The sequence below is a fragment of the Micropterus salmoides genome, unplaced genomic scaffold (assembly GCF_014851395.1).
Source record: "Micropterus salmoides isolate LMB-PRFRI ecotype aquatic unplaced genomic scaffold, ASM1485139v1 Ms_hic_scaffold_12, whole genome shotgun sequence".
In the NCBI taxonomy this organism is placed as follows: Eukaryota; Metazoa; Chordata; class Actinopteri; order Centrarchiformes; family Centrarchidae; genus Micropterus; species Micropterus salmoides.
The window spans coordinates 18,347,221-18,374,726 of NW_024040263.1; the positions used below are offsets into that span (position 1 = coordinate 18,347,221).

Below are 27,506 nucleotides of genomic sequence, written 5' to 3' on the forward strand. Positions count from 1 at the left end.
AAGGTCAGTACGACGGGTAAACATTTCACTAATGTGCACAGACCTGTCTCGACAGATTAACTTAATTGGTGATTATGAGAAGTACTGCTGAAGATGCCATTTATGTTTGTTAACTTTTTCCCATGTGTGAAGTCTTCCCTAGGTTCTCATGCTTGCATTTTGGATGTTATTCCAGTCACAAGCTATAGACAGATTTTACATAAGACAACGACTCACTCTGGGTTTTAAACCGATACTGCTGTGAGGGTCAGGAGTCACTTTATTGTGTGATCTGAGGAAGATTATTAAAAGGGGGGGGAAGCTGGGCGGGTCCAATATCAGGTTATTCTGAGTACGAACTATTATTGTTGAAAGTGTGTGTGTGTCTGTCTGTCTCTCTCGGTGGTTGTAAATGTTTTATATCTGTGCTGTGTGGTGTCAGTCTGTTGTCTGGATCCTGTGTGTGTGTGTGTGTGTGTGTGTGTGTGTTAGTCAATGTTTACGACGGTTATGTTGATCTTCACCATCACAGGTTTTAAGATACAATAGAAGTTTTGACAACATTCATTCCCACTCAAGCAGTTTGAATAATGCTTTTGTTATTTAATCAGTTAAATACAATAGAGGTATAACTTTCCGTATGTTGATCCGAGGAAAGAAAATTCCTTTTATCATCGCTCGCTAATTTGTGCACTCTCTTATCAAAGCCTATGTGTAGCAGCTGAAAAGCAAGCAGGTGTTGTGTATGTTTGCATTCCCGTACCTCCAGGCGGGACAAATTACGCTCACTGCATTTTTTTTTTTTTTTCTTTTGACAAAGCTGGACTTATTAAACGTGCTTTCTTAAACATGTCTGTTTTCGTAAGCACATGTATGTATATTGTTTTAAAAAGACTGTTCACTGTAATGATTTAGATTTAGAACTACAGTAGCCCTTTAAGAGTCCTATATAGATTTTTATTGAGTAGAAAATGAAGGATGTCTGTTGTAAACGGTAGATTTTATTCTTTTGTAAGTCATTTGCCGCCTTATTGGTTATGTCCAGTCAACAGAACTGAATGGTAAGGTCAAACTGAACACAGGATTGAACTAAGAGTGAAGAAATTATTTGTTACTTAGACTCGAGGTGAAGTCTCACATTTTGGATATTGAAAATGAAGTGAGGCCTATGTAAACTAATTTAAATGGCTTGATGAACCTGTTGAAGTAAATGGGCACTCGAACTTATGAAGCCCTAATCATGGCAGCTTTGTTTTAAAATGTAAAGTTGCCCTTGTTTGTTTGGACTTTCTGAAAAAGACTGAAATCTGTGACTTTGTAATTATTTCAGTGCAATGTTGTGTAAATAAAATGTTTTTAAGTAACTCTCCTGGACTTTTTTTACAGTACAGCAACAAAAAGCTTATTTATTTATTTTTTTTTAACAATTTTTACAAACTCTTAAAACCTTTGACACCTTATGACTGTAAAACCCAGAACAAAATAACATGCAACAAACATCAGCATTCAACAGACTCATCATCGTATACAGCATAAGACAATAAAACTTTTTTTTTTTTTTTTTTTAAACAATACTGGTCAGAGCACGTTATGAAAACAAGCCAAAAGCCCATCACTCCGGCTGAAAGTGTCACATTTTACAGTGTAGTGGTGCAATGGGTCTGCTCTGACGTCGAGACGCACATGAAACCGGATGTTCAACGTTGAATCTCACAAGCTCAACGTATTTGCTAAACAACTAGCTGGAAGATTTATCTGCACCGTCCTGAGAGATCTCAACTAGTCCGGTCTCTTCCTATCGACCATCAAGAATAAGTGTATCGCAGAGACAGAGGTCATATGTGCACATACTCCTCCCTGCAGGGCCGTCACACTGTTGTCTGGTGTGACAACAGCAGCTGCTGCAGGACGTCTGTAGCACTGCAGATGGACGGCTCATCGCTGCCCAGAAACAACAGCCTGTGATAATTGGCCTGAGGAACCTCGCACATGATCCTGCAACACACAGGAACATGTACGACCTAAGACCACTGCTGCTCTAGTTATCAGACATACTGTGATAGTGATGGCCTGTCCGTTACTTTTAACACTAGATAAATCTCTTAAAGTAGAAGCATGGACAGAAAAACGCATGAAGAAATGTAAATCAGTATACCAGTCATAGATGTCCTCTGTGTCGGGGTCAGGGTTCACCTGCACCCACTGCCCGATGGACCACATCCTCAACACGTCGGCGTGGGAGACACCTTTGCTATCCCTGTTGGCGTCTGTGTGTGTGTTGGGAATATCCTCGTAGCACAGGAAGTAACTGAATGAGATGGTGGGAATAAGATTAACCACACTGGTGTGTATTAGCAACAAAATGGGTTTGTCGTATCAGAGGAAAGACTTTAATTTAATCTGCTATCAAAAATGTAGAAAGAGAGAGTACAAAAAGAGGGTGGAGAATGTCATCTAGACTCACTACTCTGTGTCGCCAACTACCTCCCTCGTCTCATTCTCTCCACCCAGCTCTTCATCTGTCTGCTGACGCTCATCTCGGAGTCTCTCCACGTTCCAGCGCATACGTTTGTAAAGGCCAGTGTCAACCCGGGCCAGGTACGGCGTCAGCTTACAGTAGAAGAACGTGGTCATCCTCAGGCGACCAAGCTGACTCTGACCAATGCAGAAGTGAGACACACTGGGAATGCAAATGGGAGAGTCAGACAGCAAGACAATATGAAAATGGTTTGTAACAGCAGCACAGCATTCAGCCGGTAGAAGAAGAAAATGCAATAGAAGAATAAAAATCTAACAAAAAATACCAATATAAATGGTAGAAACAACATATGTTGCCAACAACATCAAGCCACCTGTACGAGTCAACGAATGGGATGTATTGATTTAATTTATTGTATTTATAATGTGGGAACTGCAAAGCCTTAAAGTGAGTACAGGCTTATGCAACTACACTAGGTGTTACAGGACAGAGCATTTAGTGGGGTATAGAAGTTTTGCTATCCTAGCTTAGCACAAACTCAAACTACAAGAGAATTAAAGCATTTCAAGGATCATCTATCAGCACAGAGGTTCAGACGGTCACCCAGCCAGGATCAGCTGTTTCAGCCAACACTTCCACAGCCTCTACAGCATGAAGCCCGACACGTGTTCCCTCTTAGACAATCTTCTTTTCCCTGATACATTAAAGGTTTTACTGTAACCATAGTAAGAACTGAAATTAGTATTAGTGTATTAGTATATTATAATTAACAGCTGTGCTGTGACGTATCTAGGGAACAATGAGGAAGATATACAAGGCAAAGACAGATAGCTGCCAAAAGGTATAACAACAAACATGAAGTTGATCCTCCGTGAAAAGAGGAATGGTTCAGGAAATGTTCTCAATGGAGAAATTGACCCATGTTTTGGGAGTTAAATGAAAGATCTTTTGACAGAAAATAGAAAGTGGCTCATTTACATGAAACCAAACGCTGCATGAGTTAATTAACCATTTAAATATGGAATCATTCAATGGATATATGTACGTCTGACTGCACCATGAAGACTTTTTGTTCTGTTATGTTGTGTATTAGTAAAAAAGTTTGTGTGTGTACCTGTTAGGCTCGGCCTCGTCCAAACAGAGGAGACTGTAGCTGGCGTACGTCAACACCAGCTGCTCCAACCTGTCACACAGCTGCTGAGAGAAGTCCAACAGCTGCACACGCTACACAAAGAGTAGACATTTGGAGTTAGCTTTTAGCTGCTACATTAATGCTTTCATTCAGTGAACACAGTAGCCCCCCCTCATTTTGTTCCAACAAGTGCATCTGGAACAGATCTTAATGATTCTGAACTACAACAAACCATATCGGACAAATTCACCAACCAACTGTTCGTTGCTTATTTCCCAGTCATCAGAGTGTGAATGGGTGGATGCGACATGTAGTGTAAAGCTCTTTGAGTTATTTTCAGTAGAAAGTACTTATGAAATCTGACCAAATAAAACCAAAACAAATGTCAGCATGATTACATACCAGTGAGAAAGTATGTCTTTCACTAAGTTGGGTGAACCAGCCCTTAAAAAAAATCCCTTTACCCTTGTGTAGATGTCAGAGGGTAGAGAGATATGTTGGCACATGGTGCTCCTAGTTGTGGATTCCAGGTGGTTAAAGTAAGGCTGACAGGTGTACAAGAAACTTGGCACTTCAGCAGCCAGACCCTCACTCTCTAGGTGACCCTGTCTGCAAAAACACACAATAAAATCATAAAATAGCAGAAATACCCAGATAACATTGGTGCATTATGAATAGCCAGGACCCTACCCACTGACAAGGCAGTCCTGTAAGTCATCTGCCTTTCTCATGAGGAACTGGAGCTGCAGTTGCATGGACTGGAGGCTCCTCTCCATACACCTGACCTCCACACAGCTGCAGGCCTCACACTCACAGCCGCAGGCCGCACGATCACCACAGGGTGGCGTCAGAGCAACGTCAACCAACGACGACAGCGGCTCCTCTGCCTCTGAATCACAAATTAATGTCCGCCATAGTTACAGAAAGACATTTATCTTTAGACTCCCCTATTCCCATTTGAAAATACAAAGAAGGGACAAATTAATTTAAAGCGGCGGTGTATGGATCGTGGTGGTTTGAGCAAATGCTGTAAAATCAAACGTGGGCTCACTAACGGCCAATCAGTGGTAACTCAAGTTATTGAGTAATATAAGGTAAAAATGCATGTTTTCACAGCATGCTGGGGACATTATAAGTTATTATATAAGTTATTTGGCCACCTTCTCCGGTGTTTTGAGGACTCTCCATGCAGTCGGACTCCTCGCCGCTGAAGTCCTCCTGCAGGCCCCCCAACGCATGTTGTTCTGCTGGTGAGTTGGACATGAGCTGGACCTCAACCTGAAGTTCAACATCTGTCATACTTTCTGCTGTAGATACGTTGGTATTTATTGGTGAAACCTGGTGAAAGTAAAACTGTCATAGAGCTGTCATACACTGCATGGGTTGTCAGTTATTTGTCAACTGTTAGCTAAGTGAACTCCTTTCACTGATAATGACAGCGAGCTAATGTTAGATAACTCACGCTATGCTAGCAACACAGCCAAGTTTTAGCAAGTATGTTAACAACCTTAAATAAGGGCTGCCTGGCGTTACTAGTCAGCTAACTGTGCACTTGACCAAATAAGTCCACAAGATAATTAAATATCGGATATTAATTTTAACTTTTTAACAGATGAGCTAACTTTTACCATACCTACGTTAGCTAGCGGTTAAGCTAGCGTGTTAAGCTAACGGCTCCCGTCTTTTAACGGGCAACGGTCCTGGCAGGGTGTGAAAAGTCAAAGGTCACTGTGTCTCAGCGAGAAACCACAAAACAAAATTAAAAGCTTTATTTTTATTAGTAATTTTTGCTTTGGTTTGGGGTCTTCAGTACAAAAAATATAAAAACAAGCATATGGAAGTATTGCTTTTTTTATTAGAGTCAAAACAATTAGCTAGTTGATTAACTATAGCTAGCTAACATCAGAAAAATATTTGAGAACCATTTTGATAAGTTGATAAGTTTGAAGTAATGTTGAGTTAGTATACCTGCTTAAGTATTTTCTAAAATTTGAGGATCTGCTGCCTTTCTTTGCTTTACATTGTCAATAAATTTGTATTGACTGTTTGTCAGATAAAGCAAGTTATTTAGAAACACCTTACCACAAATGAATGCGCTCATGCAAATGCATTTGTGCGTTCAGTGTTTTATATACTTTTTATTAAAACATCTATACTGTTAACATATATATATATATATAGCCTTATAAACCAACATAACTAACATTTGTTTTGTAGTATTAAGGCAGTTTATTAAGCTTCAGGATATATGATTTGCTTGCCTGAAATAATTAGAACATATGAATGTGATACCATTTAGGAAAAATCCAAAGGTTAGCTTTTGCATCTACAGAAACAGACCAACATTTATTCATTTTAAGCCATTATTGTTGACGTTTGATTAGCCAAATGTATTGAGCAACATGTAAATGTTTTATTACTTGTTAATACATTTCAAACTTTAGCATAAGTCACTCTTTGACATGCATGACATGACACATTTTGTTAAAGTTTTTAGTAACCAATAAAGTAAATATTTCACATTGACATCTTCAGAAAACTAGAAAGAACTTTGTTTGCATGACAAAGAAGATGACAATGTCCACCTAATTCTGTCAGTCTACCCTGTCACTTCTACCATATCCTGAGGGAGAGTTTGTGTAACATATCTTATCCTGTCCTGTCCAAACATTTTTAGTTTAATTTATACTCATAACTTAAATGTAGTTTAAAGCGATCATTGTTTCATATGAATCGGGACATCATCCTCTCCTTATTATTACTACCCTCTAAACACTTGACGTTCACAGACTGAATCAATACATTTGTAATGATCTCACAGTGTCATCTTCTTATCTACTCATTTACATCAAGTTGAATCATACTCAGCGCTGACTGTTAGTGACTCAGCATTTTTATTTTTATTGTCAGTTGCGACAGTACAAACTTTCATGTCGTGTAACACACGTATCCTGGAGCGTTGGGGGTCACTCTCTGTTCCTGCTTCCTTCACTATCTTTGAGTCGGCTAATTTTCATTATGCAAATCAGTTAAGCAAATGTGGTCCAGTTCAACTTCTCAATCAAATCTACAAACGACACCCACTCACACCACCATAACATGGGCTAACCCTACTATGAATCTCTCTAACACACACACCGAAACACGTCGGCCATTTCTGTTGAATGAGATTTGAAACATGGAGACAGATTTAAGTATTTCAACACCAACACTTGTAAAGGCTTTTTTTTTTTTATTACCATAGTGACCGAAAATACTATAATACATGTTCAAATTCATTCTACTTTTTATAATAGTAGCAGTCCCTGAGTGTCAAGGACTACACCACAAAAGTGAAGACTTAATTGCAGTGAGTCTTTAATTAGTTGAGGCTAGACTGCCTAAAGACTTGATCTGAGTTGAGACCTAGAAAAACTAGAAAAGACATAAGACAGCAACAGGTAGGTCTCACATAGCCGCATAGGCCATTTTAATGGTCAGTATCTAGGAACCTGAAAGACTTGTCTTCATTGTGCTTATGAAGACCAGTGACTGACTTGTCTTTAAGGACTTGAGACTTACTTTGGTAAGACTTGACATTTGATTTGGACTCACCTAAACTGTCTTGATACTTAGACCTGCCCGATGAAACTTAAAACAGCTCTGCTATTTAGGTCTTTATTGTATAAATATGAATACAATTAGAGGACAGTATAAATATATCTAGGGTTGGGTTTTGAATCCCTATGAAAAAACGTTGTCTACATAGGGCTCCTGAAATGGTACCAAAATCTTCAGTCAAATCTGCTAATTTCTATGATACTTTCTATCCATTACATTTCATAGAAAAATATTGTATTATAAAATGTATTAAAATATTGTCATTTTTACTAGCAGCATGGCTCTAGTGAAGTCACTGCTGGCCGGTTGGTCAGTCACTTTGGTCCAGACTGAAACATCTCAAAAGTATTTGAATAATTTGCATAATGATTATTATTATTACATTTTGATGAACCTATTTATGTAGTTATTGAAAAAAAGTTTTGAATTCAGAAATATTGTTACGCTTGGTTTTACTACTAAAGGAGTATTGCCTCCACCCCAAACAGCCGGTCCTTTTTGCAAGTATTCTGTCTGACATGTTCAACAGTTGGTTCATTAGAAATTAAAGTGGACAGCGACGACTGGAGCAGGTCACGTGACACATCCGGTCGCGCCCCCGCAGACCAATAAGCGGCCGGGCGGCATCGCTCGAGCGTCGGGAGCGCGCTGCGGGGTCTAGCGTGTACAACTGGCGTGTGCGCTTCTCTCTCGTCAGTTACCCGCTGTTTGAATGCGATGAGATGTCTTCACGCATCCCGTGTGCCGTAACGAAGGACGGGGTTTTCCATTTGCGCGGTTTGGACTTCAGCTAAAGGGCTAATTAACGGACGTACCAGCTTTCCATTGTCCCTCTTTTTGGCTGCATGAGCGGCTCGTGGAGGACTGACAGGCGGCTTTTTGTGTGTGTATGTGTGGCATGTGATAATACTGACAAGAGACTGAGGCGTGTTCATATTTCACGGATGTTACCGGGAGAGGAAGAGAGTGAAGAGGAGGCTTTCTTTATGTCCGTGGATGTGACTTTATCAGGGCTCAGCAGGACATGACGGAGGAGCGCTGCCGGTGGATTTAGTGGTGCTCTTGCTAGCTGTTGCATGGCAAAATGAACAATGACTCTGGAGCTTAATAGTTGTGTGTGCTCGCTGTTGTGCGAATGTCTTTTTTTTTAAAAACGAGCAGACAGTGCACTCATTTTAATCTTTTGTGAAGTAAAGGCTAACGTTGGACACATTGAAACGGGCAGGGAGTAACATTTCAGGCGCGGCCAGGCAAGCAACAAAGCGGATTACTCTTGTGTGTTTGCCTTTGTGTCAGTTGACTGTATAAAGTTGAAACCGCACTCGCAGGACAAACAGCCGGTCCTTTTTGCAGTATCATTTTTATGTTATTGTCTTGGAAGAGAGACAGTACGTGACGTGTGGGACCACAGGTTGTCTGTGAGACTGCAAACTGACTGAAAACAGAGTAACAGGGACAACGATGGCGAACGACTCTATACAAGTAAGTTGATGAAGTTTGATGTCCTGCAAACTGCATGAATGGTCTAATTGAGCTTGTCTGTGTTCACCTGCAATCTTTTTCGTTCTAGGGTAGTCCTGTGACTCTAACTCTTTTTGTCACCCTGCCCCGTTGAAAGAATACTTTAATTCAGTGGTTCCCATCATTTCTTGTGCATGAGATAAAACATAACATGGCAGTAGTTGTGAGCAGTTCGACCAAATAGTGATTTTTTTTTTTTTTTTTTACTTCTCAGATTTGACCTGGCAAGATTTTTAGAGGCTGTAGAGGTAAAAGTAGTTAATAAGCAAAAAAAAAAAAAAGATTTATCTTGTGTCCCGACCCACAAGTTGGGAACTGCTGGTTTAAACCATATAAAATAGAATTGGGTGAAATGTCCATAAGGCAACAAGTTTGTATTAAGTTTGTAATACAGCTTACATTACTGTACGATAATGTAACCTCAGTGGGGAGATTCAGACAACTTAACAGGGCTGCCTGTTTAGGAGGGTCGAATGTTCCTGATTTCCTGGGGGGGGGGGGGCTCTCTGCAGGCTTCTCAGGGACCTTTTGATGGCCCTTGGACCCCACTGTGTGGAACCACTAGCCACTCAGTTGAATTGGAAGCGGATAGTTTGTCTCTTGTTAATAATGTATGATGAGACACTTTCTAGTTTTGGAGCGGGTTCGTGCAGAGAGCTCCAGCAGTGCAAGTCACCTTGGTGTGGTCTTGTATTTGCAGTGATGTTGGTCCCCTGGTGTTAACTGTAGCTTTGTGTCTTAGCAGTGGTGTTTGTTATAAAACACATTACACACACTACTCCCAACTCCCATTAGGCAGTACTCCTTAATGAAAGCATTGGCAGGCAGGGAGACGGCTTACTTTGCGTTTCACTGGGAATAGTTGTGCTCTGAAGGAAAACACACAATTTCCTGACGTAGTTTATAGACAATATGTTGATAGATCTTTGAGTCACTAAACATAAAGTGAAACTTTCACGTAAAACGCTTGCCTGACATTTATTATGAAATTCTTCAGTTCTGAGGAGGCAGGTGAGCATTATGATATGTAAGATATACTTTTATTGTCTCCAAAGGGTAATTTGTTTCGGGCCATTCTGCAGCTTCGCAAAAACAACACAAATAACAATAAAATAGACTTCTCTTAGCACACACTCTACCATGCAACACAACACGTGCTCTCCTACACATAAGACAGATACCTAAAAAAAAATATATATATATATATATACACACACACATTCACTACTACTGAACTTGGTGAGCTGTTCTTCCTATAGAGCATGAAACACTGACATTTAAGTCTAAGCAAGCGTCTTGGGTGAGTTGACGTGTTTACAAATACAGGTGCCTGCGCTGCCATGCAGGTGTATATGCCTTACCAGTTTGTTGTGCAATCATACTTTCTTGCACTTTAGCAAGGAAGTACTGGCAGTGAAACATGTTAGCATTGATATACCCTGTTAGTAGAAGTAGCCGAGTGAGGAACAGGTGCGTGTCAAAACGTAGATGTGGAACAGATATAAGAATTGTTTTTAAGCTGACTAAGAACATACAAGTAAAAAATGGCTGGTTCAGTGATGGACGGCTGAAAATGTCACACATACAATCAGTGTTCCACTTTTGTGTTCCTCACGTCATAAAATGCTGACTGAACACAAACAGTCCTTGTTTGCCCACTTCTCCTCCATCAACCATTTCACCTTTTCTACTGCATCATGAATGAGCATGATGGGATGTAACATTTTAGAGCTGAAATAATTCGTCAGTTAATGGATTAGTCGACCAACAGAAAGGAACTCGGCAGCTATTTTGAAAAGTGAAAAATTGTTGAACAACCGATTACCCAAGAAAATAATCTGCAGACTTGTTAATAAAAAAAAAATTCATCATTACTTGCCGCCGGATAACATTTATCTTTGAAATGTCTCTGTACACATGGTCCCTGTCTTCACTGACTGCTCTTTATCAGTTTTTTTCCTCTTTAATTTGCCTCAAGAAGTCATGAATGCTAGCACGTGTCAACAGTAAAATGAGCCGCAGTCTGTGTTTAATTATGCTGCTTAAATGCAGCATGTTATCTGACTGCTTTTCAAAAGCTTTGTGCTGGCTTAGTTTGCCACTTCAACCGGGTTTAATTCTATCTTTGGTGCCTTAATGTTCCCAGGCTAGACTGCTCAGTTACTAAACAGATGTGCCTTTGTGTCAGAAATATTCATATGGGAGAATGGGTTGGAAAGTGTGTGTCAAACAGATGCAACAAATATGTTGCTCGTTTGCCAGGTCCAGTGACCAGTGTGAGAGATGGGTCATTAATTGAAAGGCGATCAACCAATGAAGCTGGATCTTCTCACTGTTAATCTGCTCACACCACGTAATCACACAGCTGCAGCCCAAAAGAGCTTTTGGTGATGTCTTTTTCCACAAAAATACAAACTGCAATCATCAGTATACAAACAGCAGTACCAAGGCACTTAAAAGCAGTTCTGACATTTCAATTCCAGACAGAGTGCTGCTTCTGTTTGTTTTGGCCCTCAGGAGGTTCACAATAGTGAAGAAGGGCCAAGGAAAGATGGTTGGCTGCTGTTTGAGAACACTGGACACCATTATCTCTGTCTTTGTCTCCACATTACCTTTCCTATTAGCTCAGAAACGGGAGCAAACAACAACACAGTTTTTCACAGGGAATCTTTAAAAGCACAAGTTGAATTTTGCTGTAGTTTGAGATGATGCTATAACACTTATGGGATGCTTTGTTTCAGCCTGGAAATCTGTTCTGAGGTGTCAAATCTTGCCTTGAAACCCGGACTCAACAGATGGAGTCAGGGGTGGTCTCCATGTAGTTCGTTCTTCTGAGTATTTTGTGTCATGCTCTACAGTAACAACAATTCAGACTCCATTTTATAGGTTTAAAGGACTACAGATCTAGATGAATACTTTCAAAAGAGTGTTTTCCTTCTTTTTAAACAAGCTAGGTGTGGGTCTATGAGACTGTGTCTGCTGTTGCATTTTCACATCCAAACTTAACATTGGCCTGCTCAGGAACAGCCATTGTATCCGTTCTTTGACATTTTCAAGTTGAACCTGTAGAAGACTGTAGACTGATCAATACGACTGTAACTGAGATATTATTTTATGCATTCTTTTTGAAGAGTTAGCTTTACTGATGCCAACCTCAAATGGCCATTTGAGTAACTTCAGTTTTTGGCACTTCCCTTTTGGCTTTCTATTTTATTTGGTTGCCACATGGTCCCAACCAACGCTGACTCAAGTGTAGGACTGGGCGATATGGCCAAAAATGTTATCACGATAAAAACATTTCATATCATCTGATATTGATAAATCACAATACATGTCAAATCATTATTTCTGATTTTTGCTCCTGAGTGAAAATCGAAGAAACCACATGGTTAATTGCGTGGTTAAACTTTTCTTTAGGGTCAGAATGTGACAAACTCTTGATGCCAAACAGTGGATCACTTCACAAGTCTGACGTAGAACATTCACAACAATTATTATGATAAAATCTTTTTCAACAAATATGATTAGTAAATTTTTTTTTTTCAGAACCTTTTCCTCAACAAATATTTTAATAGAAAAATTAAATGCTAATTTGTCCGTGATTCAAATTAAACCAAGTATTTATTGACGATATATTGAACATTTGTTATATTGTCATTGAGGAAAATTATATTGCGATAACTGTCATTGTTTTATTGCCCAGCCCAACTCAAGTGACATAACTTGAGGCAGTTTATCAGGTTTAGTGCAACTCCCACAAAAGGCTTTATATAACATTGTGCATTAGTGTTCTGACACCTGTAAAGCCTAGTTCACACTACACGATTTTAAGCCCGATTTGCCAGTCGCCGGCTCGCCTACTGTCGGACTATGATCGGGGCAAATCAGCGATCAATCAGCACTCGCCAATCGTGTGAACTACTCAATGACGCATCGCTGTCACCAGCTATCTATCTATCTACTTCCAACTCTCTCTGTAGCACACCTGCGTGTGCTAATAAATTCTTTCACCTATATTGTTTGTCTTTATAATTTTTATGTCTAAAATAATAAACAACCACTGTTTCGTGTGTAGTTTTGCATCATTTCCTGTGTCACTTTTCACGTGGTTTGGAGACCAGTCATCGGGTCGTTGTCAGATCGCTTAGTGTGTGACCCTGTATCGCTGCTCACTCACGTAGTGTGAACACTAGGGCTGCAGCTAACGATGAAGCTTCTATAGATTATTTCAACAATTCACCCGAGTGCTATACAAGTTGTAGGCTGCTAAAGGCTCGTGCAGACTACACGACTTTCAGCATGACTGATCGGTGACAGGGGGTCACACACGCTACACGAGCTGACAGCGGCTCTGTCACCCGACGCTGGTCTCCAAACCATGTTTTGTCAAGAAAACACACATGAAATGTAAAACAGGAAATGAGCGATCTGCACACGAAACAGCTGTTTCAAGACAAAGAATATGGGTGAACGGATGGATTAGCACACGCAGGTAGCAGGGATTGTCTGATGGTGCGTTCCAGTTGACATGGGAAGTCGGTATTTCCGAGTTCAAAGGTCAAAATTTCAAAGGGAACGCCCCCTTAAGTCAGAATCCCGACTTGGGAAGTTGGGGTATCAACAGTTAGTGAAAGCTGTTCGCTATTTTCTCTCTTCCTCCACTTTGCAAACAGCGCCATTATAATCACGTGTTCATAGCGTAAGCGCGATGTGCGACAGTAATAAATGTCCGTGTGAAACAGTGTGCTATATAGTTATATGGATTAAACGAAGCCTGGATGCAAAGAATTTGCTTCGATGCATTTTAGTAATCGATAAATCGTTTCAGCCCTAGTGAACACCACGACTTCAAGACTCCCGTCACTAGACAGCAAGTTGTGTAGTCTGAGCAGCACAGCGATCTGCCAACGCTGAAAGTGGTGTAGTCTGCACAAGCCTTAGACAGACTTTTGATGTGTAAAATCTGTGGAGTTCCCCTATTGTAGATATGAGGCAGGCAGTGGAGCTTTACACCCTTCCCATGGCATGCCATTTGTTTGCCCCCACAGGAAGAAACTGTTAAATAGTCCCAATAGAAGTCTGAACCCAACTGTGTCTCACTTCCTCATGAAGGTTAGAGGGGAGACAAGAATAGGATAGAGGGGGGATGTGTCACTTTTCTGTACAGTAAACTGAGCGACTTGTACAATATATGTTCATGTTTGCAAACGCACATACTCACAAACACACAGATATAACATCTGACACACATACAGAGTCAGGCACTCAAGGGAATGCATAGGAGTACTTCCCATAAGCCTTACCATGACGTAAGGAGACAGCTATGTGCACAGAGTAGGCTTTTCTCAGCGCTGCCCTGTGGCTATGTAGGCAGACAGAATCCACAATAATTCATCAAGGAACAGTCAAGCAACTGGAGACTTGGAGAGAGAGCTTATATTCTCATTCATGTCTGTGTTGGGCATCTCGGTTTAACAAAACAGTGTGGTCTAACAGGGCTGTGTACTACCTATCATGGGATGTAGTCTCTCACATGAATAAATGCTATATTTAGGCTTGTAACATGATCATAACCTCATTGGCTTTACTGACTGTGAGCTTTATGTTGTCTGAAACTATAGCATTTATACTACAGTTGCCAACGCTGTGTACAATGGTACTCAAGAGGAATCAATGAGAAAATTATCTATACCATCCACTCACTTACCAGCACAATTAGTTACTGAAACAAGTTTGAGGCTAATTATATTCAGGGGAGGCATTCTCACTCTTCTGTCTACCTTTTTTAAAAGGTAGCATTAATGTTTCTTTGTCAGTACATCTGGCTTTACATGTGATGATGACCAACAAGGCCCTCTGTATAGCCAAGGCTGTAGGAGCAATCTTTGCAATCTGTTGCATCTAACTGTTAGACACAGTTAGGCTTCTGTCCTCTGACGGGCTCTATTCAGTGTCCATATGGTGTCCACATTACACTAGCTCATCTGTGTGCCAGCCAGTCACTTGCCATTTTCCCCTGCAGGGCTAAGATACTTTATTAGCTGAAAACTGCTTTCTGCTGCTGCCGAAGATGACATTATAGACATTAAGTCCCTCCCCTTCCAGTGGACCACCATGGGACCTTGTTTCGGGCAAAATATGTATAGTAGTCAATGGCATGTTTGTTAATTTAAATTATAATTTTGCAAATCAATAAAGTCGCAGTTTGTCGTAAAACTGTAGAAGTATTAGACGTGACTACAAAGTAACTACAAAGACCAAAAACCCAAAGTCATGTATGGACATTATGGGGGGGAGAAATAATCGATTCTTAGATGCATCGCGATGCGGATGTGGAAGATTATGAATCGATTACCAAATGTCTAAAAATAGATTTATTTAAATGTTAATTGATGCAATGTCGCAATGTTGACAGAACGCAAAAGGCGGAAATGCAGCGCCCGGACCGTCTGTGAAGCGCGCACACAACACCGCCCCACTAAAATGTCACACAATCATTAATATCAGTGCGCAAGTTATGATTTTAACTCACACACTGCGAGCATGGTGACGCTCGGCAGCTCCCTGCGTATTGTTTGTGTGTGTGTGTGTGTGTGTGTGTGTGAGTGAGGACGAGCGAGTGAGAGAGAGCGAGCGGCAGAACGTGACGGTGAAAGTTAGCGGAGGAAAAATATCAGCAGTAAGTTTCAGTCTGTTAGTAAATGTGCAGCGTAGGTCACTGTGTGTCCGTTAATAAAAGTCTGTAGTTTCCCCAACGGCTGGAAAAGTGAAGGCTGTTAGTGCAAGCTAACATCTCTGCTCTCTGTCCCCCACACCAGACACCACACTTTTGGGGACAGAGCCTTCAGTGTCACAGCCTCCACCCTCTTTAACTCATCCCCCCAGAGATCTGAAATGTTCCCTGTCTGGACACTTTCAAAGATCTACAAAAAAATCCAGCTCTTTACCCAGGCATTCAATCCTGAATGACTTTATGTTGTTCTGTAACTATGTGTAAAGCGTCCTTGGGTCCTGTGAAAGGCGCTAAAATATTTATGTAGCGTTCCCTAAATTAGTAACAAAGTAATATTAATTATCAGCTGTATGTCATTCCTAACTAAACTACTACTCAAGTGCTCAACACGTCAGGCACAAGCTTAGACTAAACTGGTGTACAGCTCTGTCCTGTATACTGTACATCCTGATAATTATATTTCAGTTTTCAGGAGTCTGACAACTGGTTGTTAATGAAATGAGTGACCATGGAGCTGTGGTTAATAAATGAAATTAGGGATGCAAACTAGTGCTTTTATGCTAATTAGGAGACGTTTCTTTTGGATTTTAATGCGCAAATTAAATCGTGAGGTTCCCAGAGTTTCCCACCCCTAATGAACATTTTAAGTTTTTCTCGCTAACGTCAAAGAACGGACGTGTAGATGTGATAAAAGGACCAGGAGTTGTTTGATTTAACCCGAGACGTTTTACAGAGGAAACACACCACTCAACTACATCCTAAATATACCTCTATGGGGAAAGCCTGTAACATTTACATTTACTCATTTGGCAGATGCTTTTATCCAAAGCGACTTACGTTTGAGGTACAATATACAAGCATCAACAGAGCATCAAATACAGATCTACAACTGACAATACATACTGGTAAGAGCAGCAATAAATACTAGTAAGAGCTCATAGCACATATCACATCAATGGGGTAAATACCTAGGGAAAGAAGTAAGAGTTAACAAAAAGTGCAATCAATACAAGAAGAAAAGCATGTTAGAGGTGTTGTAAGAGGAACGGCAAAGATGGCGGTTATCCTTCCCCTCCTGCTATAAAGCCAATCGTCTGCTTTTCACAGCCAAAGGGGAAACATATTTCAGCCAATCGCATGGTTCCACTGACGTAAGGGTCTGCGCATGCGTCACTACTAGCACACATGAACAGTAGAATATAACCAGTCGGGAAAAACGCTTTTTAAACCTTATTTTGGGGCAAAGCAATTTACAGCGATTTTTTTATTAGATTTTACTGCTAATTCTATTCCTGTAGTTTTTATGTCCCCCTGACCAGTAAAAGTGCAATTCTGGCTCTCTCACCATGCATTCAGAGAGGAGCCTGGTCTTGTTAGTCTGAAATAGCTGCCCGGGGGCGTTGCCAAGATGGCTGCCGAGTGGCATGACTTGCCTATAAGGACTTTGATTAAACACATCAGGTGAGATACAGTCCCCTCCAAAAGTATTGGAACGGTAAGGCACAGTGTTGCTGTGCCTCGCTAAGGGCACAGCAACACTCAGGGTGCTCCGATCACCCTGTAGTTCCCTGCTAAGTGGACTGCACAGGGTATTCGGCCATTTTAAGTGAGATTCCAAACCGCAGGGAGCACATGTTCACTTCAAAGGGCACTGTGAACTGTGTAGGGAAGAAGGGAACAACGGTTCATCAGTTCGCAGGAAGTTGACAAGAAAGATTACCCATAAGCCTTTGCACCTCATAGGAGCTAACAATAGAGCAGACCACAGAGTTTGTATATCAGTAATTATTGTCATTGTAACTAATGTTATCATTATTTATATGATTATTTCAGAGGTTAGGTTGCCTAAAAACAACAATGCTCATATGAATCTTTTTAAGAATGACGCTGCATATCTTGTAAATTAATCCAATCACATTCATTCACAAGTTACATACATTTTAATTGAATATAAATAGAAGTAGTTATGGAAATATAAGTTTTGTAATTGTATCAGTTTGTTTTAACATATATTCAATATTTAATTTCAGTAAATGTCCACAACTGAACACGGAACTGACGTGTGCTTTGATGATGTTGCAGGGTGTTCCGAATGGAAGAATTTTGTCGAGGGAAATTCCCTTAACCGACATTCCCTGAGCAGGGAGCAGGGAGCAGGGAGTAGGGAGTACTGTTTATGTACACTGTGGATTGGAACGCAGCCACTGTCTGCCTGTTCTGCCCAGCACCTACAACAGCCTGGTAACATGCTTCAGGTCTTGGCCAATCAAAAGACAGTGGGCTTTGAGAGGGGGGGCCTTAAAGAGGCAGGAGCATCTACAGCTTGTTCAGACAGAGGCTGAAATGAAGGCCTACATGAAGAATCAATATTAGAAAAAAAAAAAAAAATTTTTGAACTTTGAATCATGTAAAGCTGCCATACAGGAGTCACAGAACTACAATATAGGACTTGAAAAGCAGTATAATAGGGGCCTTTTCCGAAACTAGACCCTCGCCACTTCTACTCCGACACGGAGTGAACTCTGGTCGAAGTCACCCTCCAGGCCAAATCGAGCTCCCTAACCCACGTAGGGTTTAAATACAGCGACAACTTTCGGACGAACTACCCTCTCTCCCCTGCATAAATGGGATCTGACGTTACCGCTGCACTCACTGCTATAATACATGTATCAAATAAACAACAGTGGTATTAAGATTCAGGATTGATGTTGAGGAAAAGTGTGTTTTATGCAATAACGAAACTGAAAGCATTTGTCATTCATTTTGTGTTTGTGTTCGTGTCAAATATTTCTTTAAGAACATGACTTTATATATATTATAGCCTATATGAAAAATATGTTACATTCACAAATACAACATTTCAATATAAATCATATGGGCTACGTTGTTAACCTGTGAATGGTGATGTGATAATGTTAGTGTAGGGCATGTTAACCGGCGAAGTCATACGCAAATTGAAAGAAAGGTCCCCCATCGTGCAGCAAAGGGTGTTACACACCTTCAACAAGCCAGCATCTGTGCTGACTCGGCATTTGAGGGTTTAACAACCCACTACCACTCTGCCCTCATTGGTTTCGGATGGCAATCAATGTGGCGGACCCTCCGCATGAACACACAAACAGAGTGGAAGTATGTAGGGAGAGGGAGTTGCAAGCAGTTTCAGAAAGGCCCTCCTCCTTCGTCTCCTTTAAGGAGGTGAAATGCAGCTCTGTTGCGTTAAGGTCAGGTGATTGACTTGGCCAGTCTCAAACCTTCCACTTTTTCCCCCTGATGAAGTCCTGTGTTTTGTTGCCAGTGTGCTTTGAGTCATTGTTCTGCTGAATGATAAACTTCCTGCTGATTAGTTTCAATGTATTTCTCAGTAAATTGGCAGACAAAATGTTTCTGTACACTTCTGAATTCATTCTGCTGCTACCATCAATAAATATTAATGAGCCTGTTCCAGAAGCAGCCATGCACGCCCAAGCCATGACATTACCTCCTGCATGCTTCACAGATGAGCTTGTATGCTTCGGATCATAAGCAGTTCCTTTCTTTCTCCACACTTTGGCCTTTCCATCACTTTGGCAGAGATTAATGTTGGTCTCATCAGTCCATAAGATTGTGTTACAGAACTTTTGCGGCTCATCTCTGTACTTCTTTGCAAATTTCAATCTGGCCTTCCGATTCTTCCTGCTGATGAGTGGTTTGCATCTTGTGGTGTGGCCTCCTATATTTCTGCTCTCTTCAAACAGTGGATTGTGATACCTTCACCCCTGCACTGTGGAGGTCGTTGGTAATGTCACTTACTGATCTTACTCTGTACGATATTTCTTTCATCAACTACTGTTTATTTCATTGGCCGACCTGTTGGACGTCTGTTGCTCAGTACACCAGTAGTTTATTACTTTTTCAGGACATTCCAAATTGTGCTTGCTATGTCCAATGTTTGTCCAATGGCTCTGGTCGATTTTCCTTCTTTTCTCAGCTTGACAATGGCTTGCTTTTCTCCCATAGACAGCTCTCTGGTCTTCATGTTGGTTTATCCTCTTTAATAGGAAATGCAGTCTTTATAGGTTTGAACCAAGGATGAAAACTTAGACTAGTCATGCAGAGCTATTTAATGTTTGGACAATCGACCTAAAAGGCAATACCTGGGCAACAAGAAACATCTGTCAGTCACATGTTCCAATAGTTTTGCTCACTTGAAAAGTGGGTGGGTTCAAACAAACGGTGGTATGTCCTGAGGTGTTTAACACATCTAGATGTGTGAATACCAGGAAATAAAAGCTGATATTCTGAACTCTTGTATCAGTGTTTCCTCTAGGATTTATTTCAGCAGTGGGGGCAGGACAAACATCATGTTTGCCTTTTGTCTTCATTTACAGCTTCTGACATTTATCTGTAGACATTAATATAAAAAATAGGCAACATAAGAAACCTCCCTTCTGAGGTGCATTTTATTTGCACATTAAAATTTAAAAAGAAACGTCTCCTCATTAGCTTAAAAGTACTAGTTTGCATCACTAATTAGTTTTACTAACCTCAGCTCCTCCAGTCACCTCCGTCCTTTCTTTTCCAAAACCACTTTTTCAGACTGAAAACTGAAAAATAATTGAATCAGTCTGTACAGGACAGAGCTGCAGGCTACATCAGTTTAGTCTAAGTTTGTACCTGATGTTCTCAACATTGGAAAAGTAGGCAGTAATAAAATACAGCTTCCAGTTACTTTCTATAAAATTAGCTAATGTTAAGTTACATAGCAGCTATGTAGCTGCTGTAGAAGCTGCTCAGCTGTGCAGTCTGAAGGGGAGGGGAGATGTTAGCTAACTTAGCACTAAATGGCTTCACTTTTCCAGCAGGTGGGAAAAAACAGACTTTTCTTGGTCTTGAGAAGCTGACACACTGTAACAGACACTGTACCGTCACTTTCTGCCGCTTGGACAATCAAACACTCACCACGCACCTCACGATTCAGAGTTACGCTGCTGTTATAACACCATCTGTTACATATGTTCTGCATAGAACGAGGAGAGGAAGTGAGCCGAGCATTGAGTGCTGCCATGCTCGCACAGTGTGTGTGTGAAAACATTTGTAGCGCATAGTTTAATGATCGTGGGAAATTTTAGTAGTGGTGGTCGTGATTGCATATAGAGGACACACTGCTTGTCTCATACTCATCTTTTGATCTTAAACCCAAATGTCTTCAGTGAATAACAAAAACAAAGGAATTTGCCTTACCGTTCCAATACTTTTGGAGGGACTGTACAATTGTTGCATGGAACATAATTATGTTACCAAGCTAGTCGCAACCAAGCAACGAAAGTTTGCTTAGCATTACACAGGTAACATGTTGGTGATGTATATTGTGTGAGATGAGAGATTTTGTTCATCGAGCTGTTTCACATAAATGAATGTTACTTTACTGTTTAACCACACACTGCAACTTTCTTGACTTACAAAATTATCTTTTTAAATTGACAAATGTGTAATTCAGGGTAAAGTTCAAATAGGATAAAAAAAAGGAAAAAAAAGTGTTGTCTGTCTCCTTTGACTGCCGTACATATTTTCCAAAAAAAGGTCCCATGGGGCGGAAGAGGAAAGGAGGGACTTTCTACGAGAGCGGTGAAAGTTAACCAAAAACAGTAAAGTTGCGAACCCGACAGCTAAACAATGTTGGTTCATATTAGAGACTTGCGCGGGACTGTTTTCTTGATGCCGCTGATTCTGTGACCATTACCGCCCGCTCCCGCAACATGTGTGTTCCTCTACCGCCCATTCCTGCAACATGTGTATCCACTCCCGCTCGCACCCGCAAACATTGTGACATGCAGAGTTAAAAAAGGGCACAGATGTTTGGGCTATGCTCAACGTTCAGAATAACCGACATAAATCATTGCACAAATTTCTTTTAGTAATAACTGACAAGTTTTCCAAATTTAAGACTTGCCTTGCTTTGGTCTTGTATTGTATAAGCCTGTGTGACGGAAGCCAGCGAGACTGTGCAGTGAGTAAACTTCACTCTCCGACACGTTAAGAGACGCATTGCCCATGGGGTTTAGCCTCCTCGTTAGCATGTCCGCCTCCCGTACCCAAAGTCGCCGGTTCGAGTCAGGCCCATGCAATACTACTTTCTCAGAAGCAGCCGCATACTCACTCACTTTTATCTTATTTTCAATTTCATTTGTTAACTCCATCTTATCAGCGCTACTGCGAGACCCGCAGTATATATTTTTTTAACCGCCCGCAGCAGAGTTAAAAACACCTGCTCCCGCGCGAATTGTGTTGGGTCCTACGGGATCCCAATCCCAATACAGCTCTCTAGTTCATATGATCGACCCTTTCCTGTTCTCACACTGTTTTCACAATGTCAAAGATTGCTATTATAAAAATACCAAGCACTTTAAAGTCGCTTTAATTAAAGTGCTCTGAAAAATTTTAAAAATTTTTTGACACTTGGGTACCTTTATGTGACACAACTATAATCTCCCGAACAGCTTCTGAAAGAACCTTAATAGTGAAAAACCTTTTGTTTTTAAGAGGAAGTTTGTTTGACTGACAAGCTTTATAGTTGGCTACTCATTTTTGATCCTGTAAAGTAGGGGTGATCCAACATCTTTCCCTGTGACTTGGCCATTTTGAAAATCACTGCTGTAGCTGGATCATTGCTGATCTGATGGGAGCAGTTCAGATGTGGGTAAGGCTTTGCTCAGGCTCGAGGGTGGAGGGTAGAGGGAAGGGGAGGTCTAAAGGGCATTAGGCTGATGATGAGGCTCTACAGCCGCAGCAGCACAATAGATTGTATTGTCTGACACGAGCAGCCCTGATCACATTCAGTTCACTGTGAGTTCATTTTCCTCATCCTGGCTGGACTTCATGTTAGTGACCACACCCTAACCAACCAACCAACCAACCAACCCACCCACCTAGCTGCCCAACCTTCAACCTTCCTGTTTGATCTTTTTCATTTTTTACATGAAAACTGAAATCCCATGCGTATTTAAACCGTGTTTGTGCTGCATAGTTGGCTCCAGCAGCTGTTCTAAGCTGCTGTTTCTCTTCATGGATTTTGCCCTGTTTCTTTATCTCTTATTCACATCTCTCCTTCCCTCTGTGCAAACAGCCCATAATTCTCATGACCTCATAGCAATGTACCCCTGCCTTCCAGCCTCAGATGGACCCCTCCTTCTCCCTACACACACACACACACACACACACACACACACACACACACACACACACACACACACAGGACTGCCACGCTGCGCTCACACATGTCATTACATCACCTATCACCCATGGCCAGTGAACCTCACTAGCTTTCTGTGAGAGCACTGGGAGGGCTGGAAAAAGCAGGAGTGGTCAGGAGGATGCACAGCATCAAGTAGGTCACTCAGCCAAAACTTGCATTTTACTGCTCTGTTTTCCATCGTGTGACAGAGTAGATTACAGATGCTGAAGTACAAATTTGGGAACACTCCTATGTTTTAGTCTTTTGAAGTTTCATTGGATAACAGAAGTAGTTCCTCACTTTCCCTCGCACATGGCTTTTCAACACCAACAGCCTTCCACTCTGGCATACCTTGACCCTTGACCTCTCCTCATTATGGGACGGCCCCTGGGCCACATATATCGATTCCAGCCCCATCGCTCAGTGCTGCCGTGCTGTTTAAACAGCCACTCAGCTGGGTTAAATATCTCTGCAGCTGCTAGAGGATTGTTACACAAATTGACAGCATAAAATGCGTGTTGAAAAATGCAGAGGTAGGTTTTAACTTTTAGTTAAAGCGTTCCTTCTTAAATCACACAGGATACAGAATTTATTGGAGAGATATGCTGTTGGTGATAGCAGCTTAAAGTCTAGCTGATATTCATACAGAAAGAACTCATTTGATGCTCCTCTTGTGAACCTTCCAGCTTGTCCACCAAATAAACACAATTGTTTAGTCTGCCTCCAAATACAGTGCATGTAAAACCCAACATTGAGCTGTCACATGCTTTCAGTGAGCGTTATGTTGTAATCTGTGGGAGGGGTTCTCACTTTGGGGAAATGTTCTCTTCCCCTAAATAGGATAAGATATTTGAGAACATATAAGCTGATGCAACATTAGATCTACAGTGACACGTTTACTGGAGAAATAATCCAGAAACTGCTGTTTTGATGGGAATTTAGTATTAAGTATGTGTATTCACATCTGTATTTTATTATATAATGTCCTCATCCTTTTGCATGCATCATGGTGATTCAAGCATGATAATTTCCACCACAGCAGGGGGTCGGCTGGTAAACAGTCCACGAACAAAGCAATATCGCCAAGTTAATGGGATAAACTAGGCATGGTTCTGTAGAGGGGATCCCTCCATATTAAACTTAAAGCTTGGCTCATCAGATTTGTTTTCAGACCACGTTAAAGATTTTGCCCCCCAAATTTGACACCAATCAGCTGCTGGTTTATCCTGAATGTGGTTGTTGAGCTTTAGTACTTTACCATCCAAGTTGACAGTTAATGGGAACATATTGTGCTTTTCCTTATTTTCTGTCATATATTATGTCGAAACTACGTGGCCAAAGTTTCAAATAATGAGTTGAATGTATGTAAAGGTAATCTCAGCTCAGACTCAGGCTGCTCTGGATACAAATTTTCCAATGTTTTTTTTCTACTTTCATGTTGAGCTAATGTCAGATCGGCCGGGATTTCCTCATATGATCATCTGCTCATGATCTGATCCAGCGACAGCACATTCATCAAGTAGGTCTGGCTATCCTAGACTACTCTTAAAGTTCTACTCTTAAGGTGGTTCAATGTCTCGCAGAAAGTGCCTTTTCGGTCGTAAAGAAAGTTAGTTTCTTGATGGATAGTGATGGCTTTACTTGTTGCTGGTAATCACTAACTACTATTACTACTAATGGCAGCTGCCTTTAGCTCACTTAGCCGTGCAGCTAGAGGTCCCGTTAGCTAGCTTGCTCAGCTGAGACTGGGGTCGGAGCCCAGGCCTGAAAACCCGTCAGTCCAAAGCTCCTGTGGTAGCAGTGTAAATACCAACACTCCCGCGTTGCTCAGGCTCCCAGTCTGAGAGTCAGCTAAGTTAATAGGGCCAGTAGCTGCACAGCTAGCTGAGGCCCCATCGACGCTACTCTGTTTTAGTTTAAACATGGAGTTTTAAAACGAAAAACGTAGTTGGCAGCTTTTTCAAACTTCTCAGTTTTAGGTCTTTGTTTTCACTGTTTTAGTCAGAACGAGAGGTGCAAACATAGCAAAAGGTGTGCGTTTTAAAACAAATGCATTAGTGTAGATGGGGCCAGAGTTAACTAGCTGCCAAAAAATATGATCCAGTTTCATCAAGTCGGTGAATAAAGTTATAAAAGTTGTGTGTGTTTGTACAATAATACATGAGGTCCTGAGCAGATCAGCCAAGCCAAGTATATCTGTAATGTAAAGAGGTGGAAATTAGCAAAATAGCTTCCGTTTAATAAACCATAATTTCAGGTTTGTTTGTTTTTTTGTTTAAAAACAAAAAACTTTACAGCCTTTAGACCCGGTCTGTTAGTGTGGCCAAGGGTAAAAAAACTAACAAGTTTATCTTGTAGCCTGCTCGCAATGTCACCATGGATTCAGAGAGAATTTCAGAACCTTTTTTTGCCCCCCTTGCAGGGTATGAGGATGGTTGCCAAAAGGAGTCTCCAGATAGTATCCCAACCTTCCATTCCCAGGTTAAACTAACCTCACATTTTATTTTGCCACAGAAAGCCCCTGTTGGACTGGGCAGACATACCATAATTTCATATAAACATGTGGTCTTGGACAAAAATAAAGTGTGTTGAAAGTCTGTACTGTCAAATGACGTTCAAGTGTCTTGAGTGACTCTATATAAAAAATGACAGACTGATGGTGCAGTTTCCCAGTGCCCTATTATGGGCTCCAAATCATCTTTACTCAGTTTTAGGAGCTCTGTGGCCTAATCATGTTGTGTGACTAATGTCACACAACACGTGCTGGCCTCAACTGTTTTTTTTTTTAGATTTGGTGACCAATTAAAACAACAAATTGGTGCATATAATCGGTGAAACAAGCAGCAAAATGTCAGACTAAAAAAGAAAGATGTTGGTGGTGTAAGAGTGCTGTGTCATCTCTTGCTGTGACCACAGAACAGGATGAAACTTGTAAATGGCAGATATGAGAATCTACTGGATATGCCTGTCGCCCATTGTCTCTAATGAAGTGTATACATTTGATAATCAAAGTCACATTATCTGTAGCATGCTACAGAGGCAATTACACCCAGAATTTTAATGACTGCATCATTCAGGGGTGGACACCAAAAACTGACATGAGCATGCACTGTGTTTTGTTTGTACAGGGTGTCGGCATGTATAGACGTGTTTACATATGTTTATCGGTTCGTACAGCTCACACATGCACTCGCACAGTCATAAATTTTGAGCTGGCATGCAGACGCTTGTGGACATGGGCAAATGACAAAATGTACTTCATGCCAACAACTGCAGTCTAGTGGATGTAAACTATACATTTGTTCTTACACTTGCTACAAACTGTAACGTTACTTTCAGCAGGATCTAGTGTTTTGCTAATTTAATTTTACTTATTGGACCATATAGAAATTGAAACGTTTGTGTATTAAATAGTTTTTGTTAAAAGTAATGTTTAGTAGGCTATAATGATGTGTAAATGTGGTCAGGTCTGGATTGTGCATTCAGACATAGAGCAAGGTTCCTTGTTTTTTGGGGATACAGTCTGGGAATGGTATTCTGGGAAAGCTAGCTTTGCGGTGTTCATGTTCAGCAGTGTGTTGTCCACTGTATAGTCCAGACGATACAGGATTTTTGAGGCTGATACCAATATTGATTTTTAAGTTTAAAGGTCCAATAACAATATATCGGCTGATTTGACGTTTTACAGTTAGAGGACTGAATCGGTAAATCAGTGAGAGAGCAGCATACAGGGAAGGTTTCTTTCATGAAAAGTTGGTGCCAGCAGGAGCAGTTCACTGAGGGAAGCGGTTACAATGGTCCAAATCTAGTTACCAGGGTCAATTGGGCAATTTCTCCTGTCAAGCCGTGTAGTAATAGGCGTTGCTTAGCAGTCGTCGTCCGTGGCTGCCATCAGACGATTCTTTACTGGCTGATCTTTACGGTACCAGCAACCTCACAGTGAAGATGTATTGCAGGGAATTTTACATTCATACTAACACTTGCCAGACATTGTAGTACTGTGTTATATCAGCATTAAAGATGCTGCCACCACCTTCATTTCATTAGTCGTGTTTCAGTGCAGTACTGTAGTTTTTCTTACTTCCACTGCCGTGTCAGAGAGGCTTCTGATACATTTCTGTGGAAACACTTTCTGGCCTCTGTAGTGGAGCCTGACCAAACCCCATCTGATAAATGGTTCTGGTCATGAGTGTAAAGTGATCTACCATGTTGCCCTTCTGTTATCTCCCCCCCCCCGTCCTCTTTCTTCTACCCTCTCCTGCTTTCTGTCTTTCCCTCCCTTCTGTCCTGGATATGCACCAGCTGCTCTCGTCCTCCACCACCTCCTCTCCAGCCCTCCCTCTTGTTTTCCCGTTTGGTTATGGTTGGACCTCGAGAGCTGTGCTCCACTGTGGATAATTAGAAGAAAAAGACCTTTTGCTTTAAAGTGATGTTGTTGCTGTTAACCAGCCTACAGCTAAATACACCACACACTTGCAGGCTAAACATGGTTACCTTGCTGAAGAGCTTCACACTAAGTTATTACTGTCTGCATCATCATTAGCCTGGTCTGTGACTATTGAAAATTGTTGGTGGTTTTGCGTATTCCCACAGTCAGAAAACATTTTATACGTGTTGAAGGCTATGGCTATCACCATCTACAAATAAGTACAGCTGTATGATAGCTTAAGTAAACGGGTAAATACAATTTTAAAATGGCGTGTACTTCATATTTCCATAGGAGATACACAGATCTTCATAGGAGTACAGACAGTCTTTGTTATTGTGTGTGCGTGTGTGTGCGTGCGGGTCATACACAAAGGGTGTGACTTATAAGCTATAAATAGGCTGTGGGAGTTATTAAAGTCTCGGC

At 41.1% G+C, this 27,506-nt stretch overlaps 2 protein-coding genes across 3 annotated transcripts in view; one reads left to right on the forward strand and one right to left on the reverse strand.

The window, feature by feature from the left end:
* Positions 1–1,375: 1,375 nt before the first annotated feature.
* Positions 1,376–5,279, reverse strand: cunh19orf67 (chromosome unknown C19orf67 homolog). Of its 2 annotated transcripts, XM_038713820.1 has the most exons (8): positions 5,224–5,279; positions 4,751–4,928; positions 4,281–4,479; positions 4,055–4,199; positions 3,573–3,682; positions 2,444–2,659; positions 2,135–2,287; positions 1,376–1,974 (listed from the first exon to the last, which is right to left on the reverse strand). In XM_038713820.1, the coding sequence occupies exons 2-8, from the start codon at positions 4,887–4,889 to the stop codon at positions 1,848–1,850; spliced, it is 1,089 nt and encodes a 362-aa protein (XP_038569748.1). In that variant the 5' UTR covers positions 4,890–4,928; positions 5,224–5,279; the 3' UTR covers positions 1,376–1,847. The 2 variants fall into 2 exon arrangements, with proteins under 2 accessions (XP_038569748.1, XP_038569747.1); XM_038713819.1 differs by lacking the exon at positions 5,224–5,279 and having other exon boundaries at positions 4,751–5,179.
* A 2,571-nt stretch (positions 5,280–7,850) lies between these two features.
* Positions 7,851–27,506, forward strand: part of pkn1a (protein kinase N1a) — a 62,605-nt gene continuing 42,949 nt past the window's right edge. Inside the window, exon 1 of the mRNA XM_038713822.1 lies at positions 7,851–8,672. Within this exon, the coding sequence (XP_038569750.1) occupies positions 8,652–8,672 (21 nt within the window). The 5' untranslated portion in view covers positions 7,851–8,651. The remainder of the gene's footprint in view (positions 8,673–27,506) is intronic.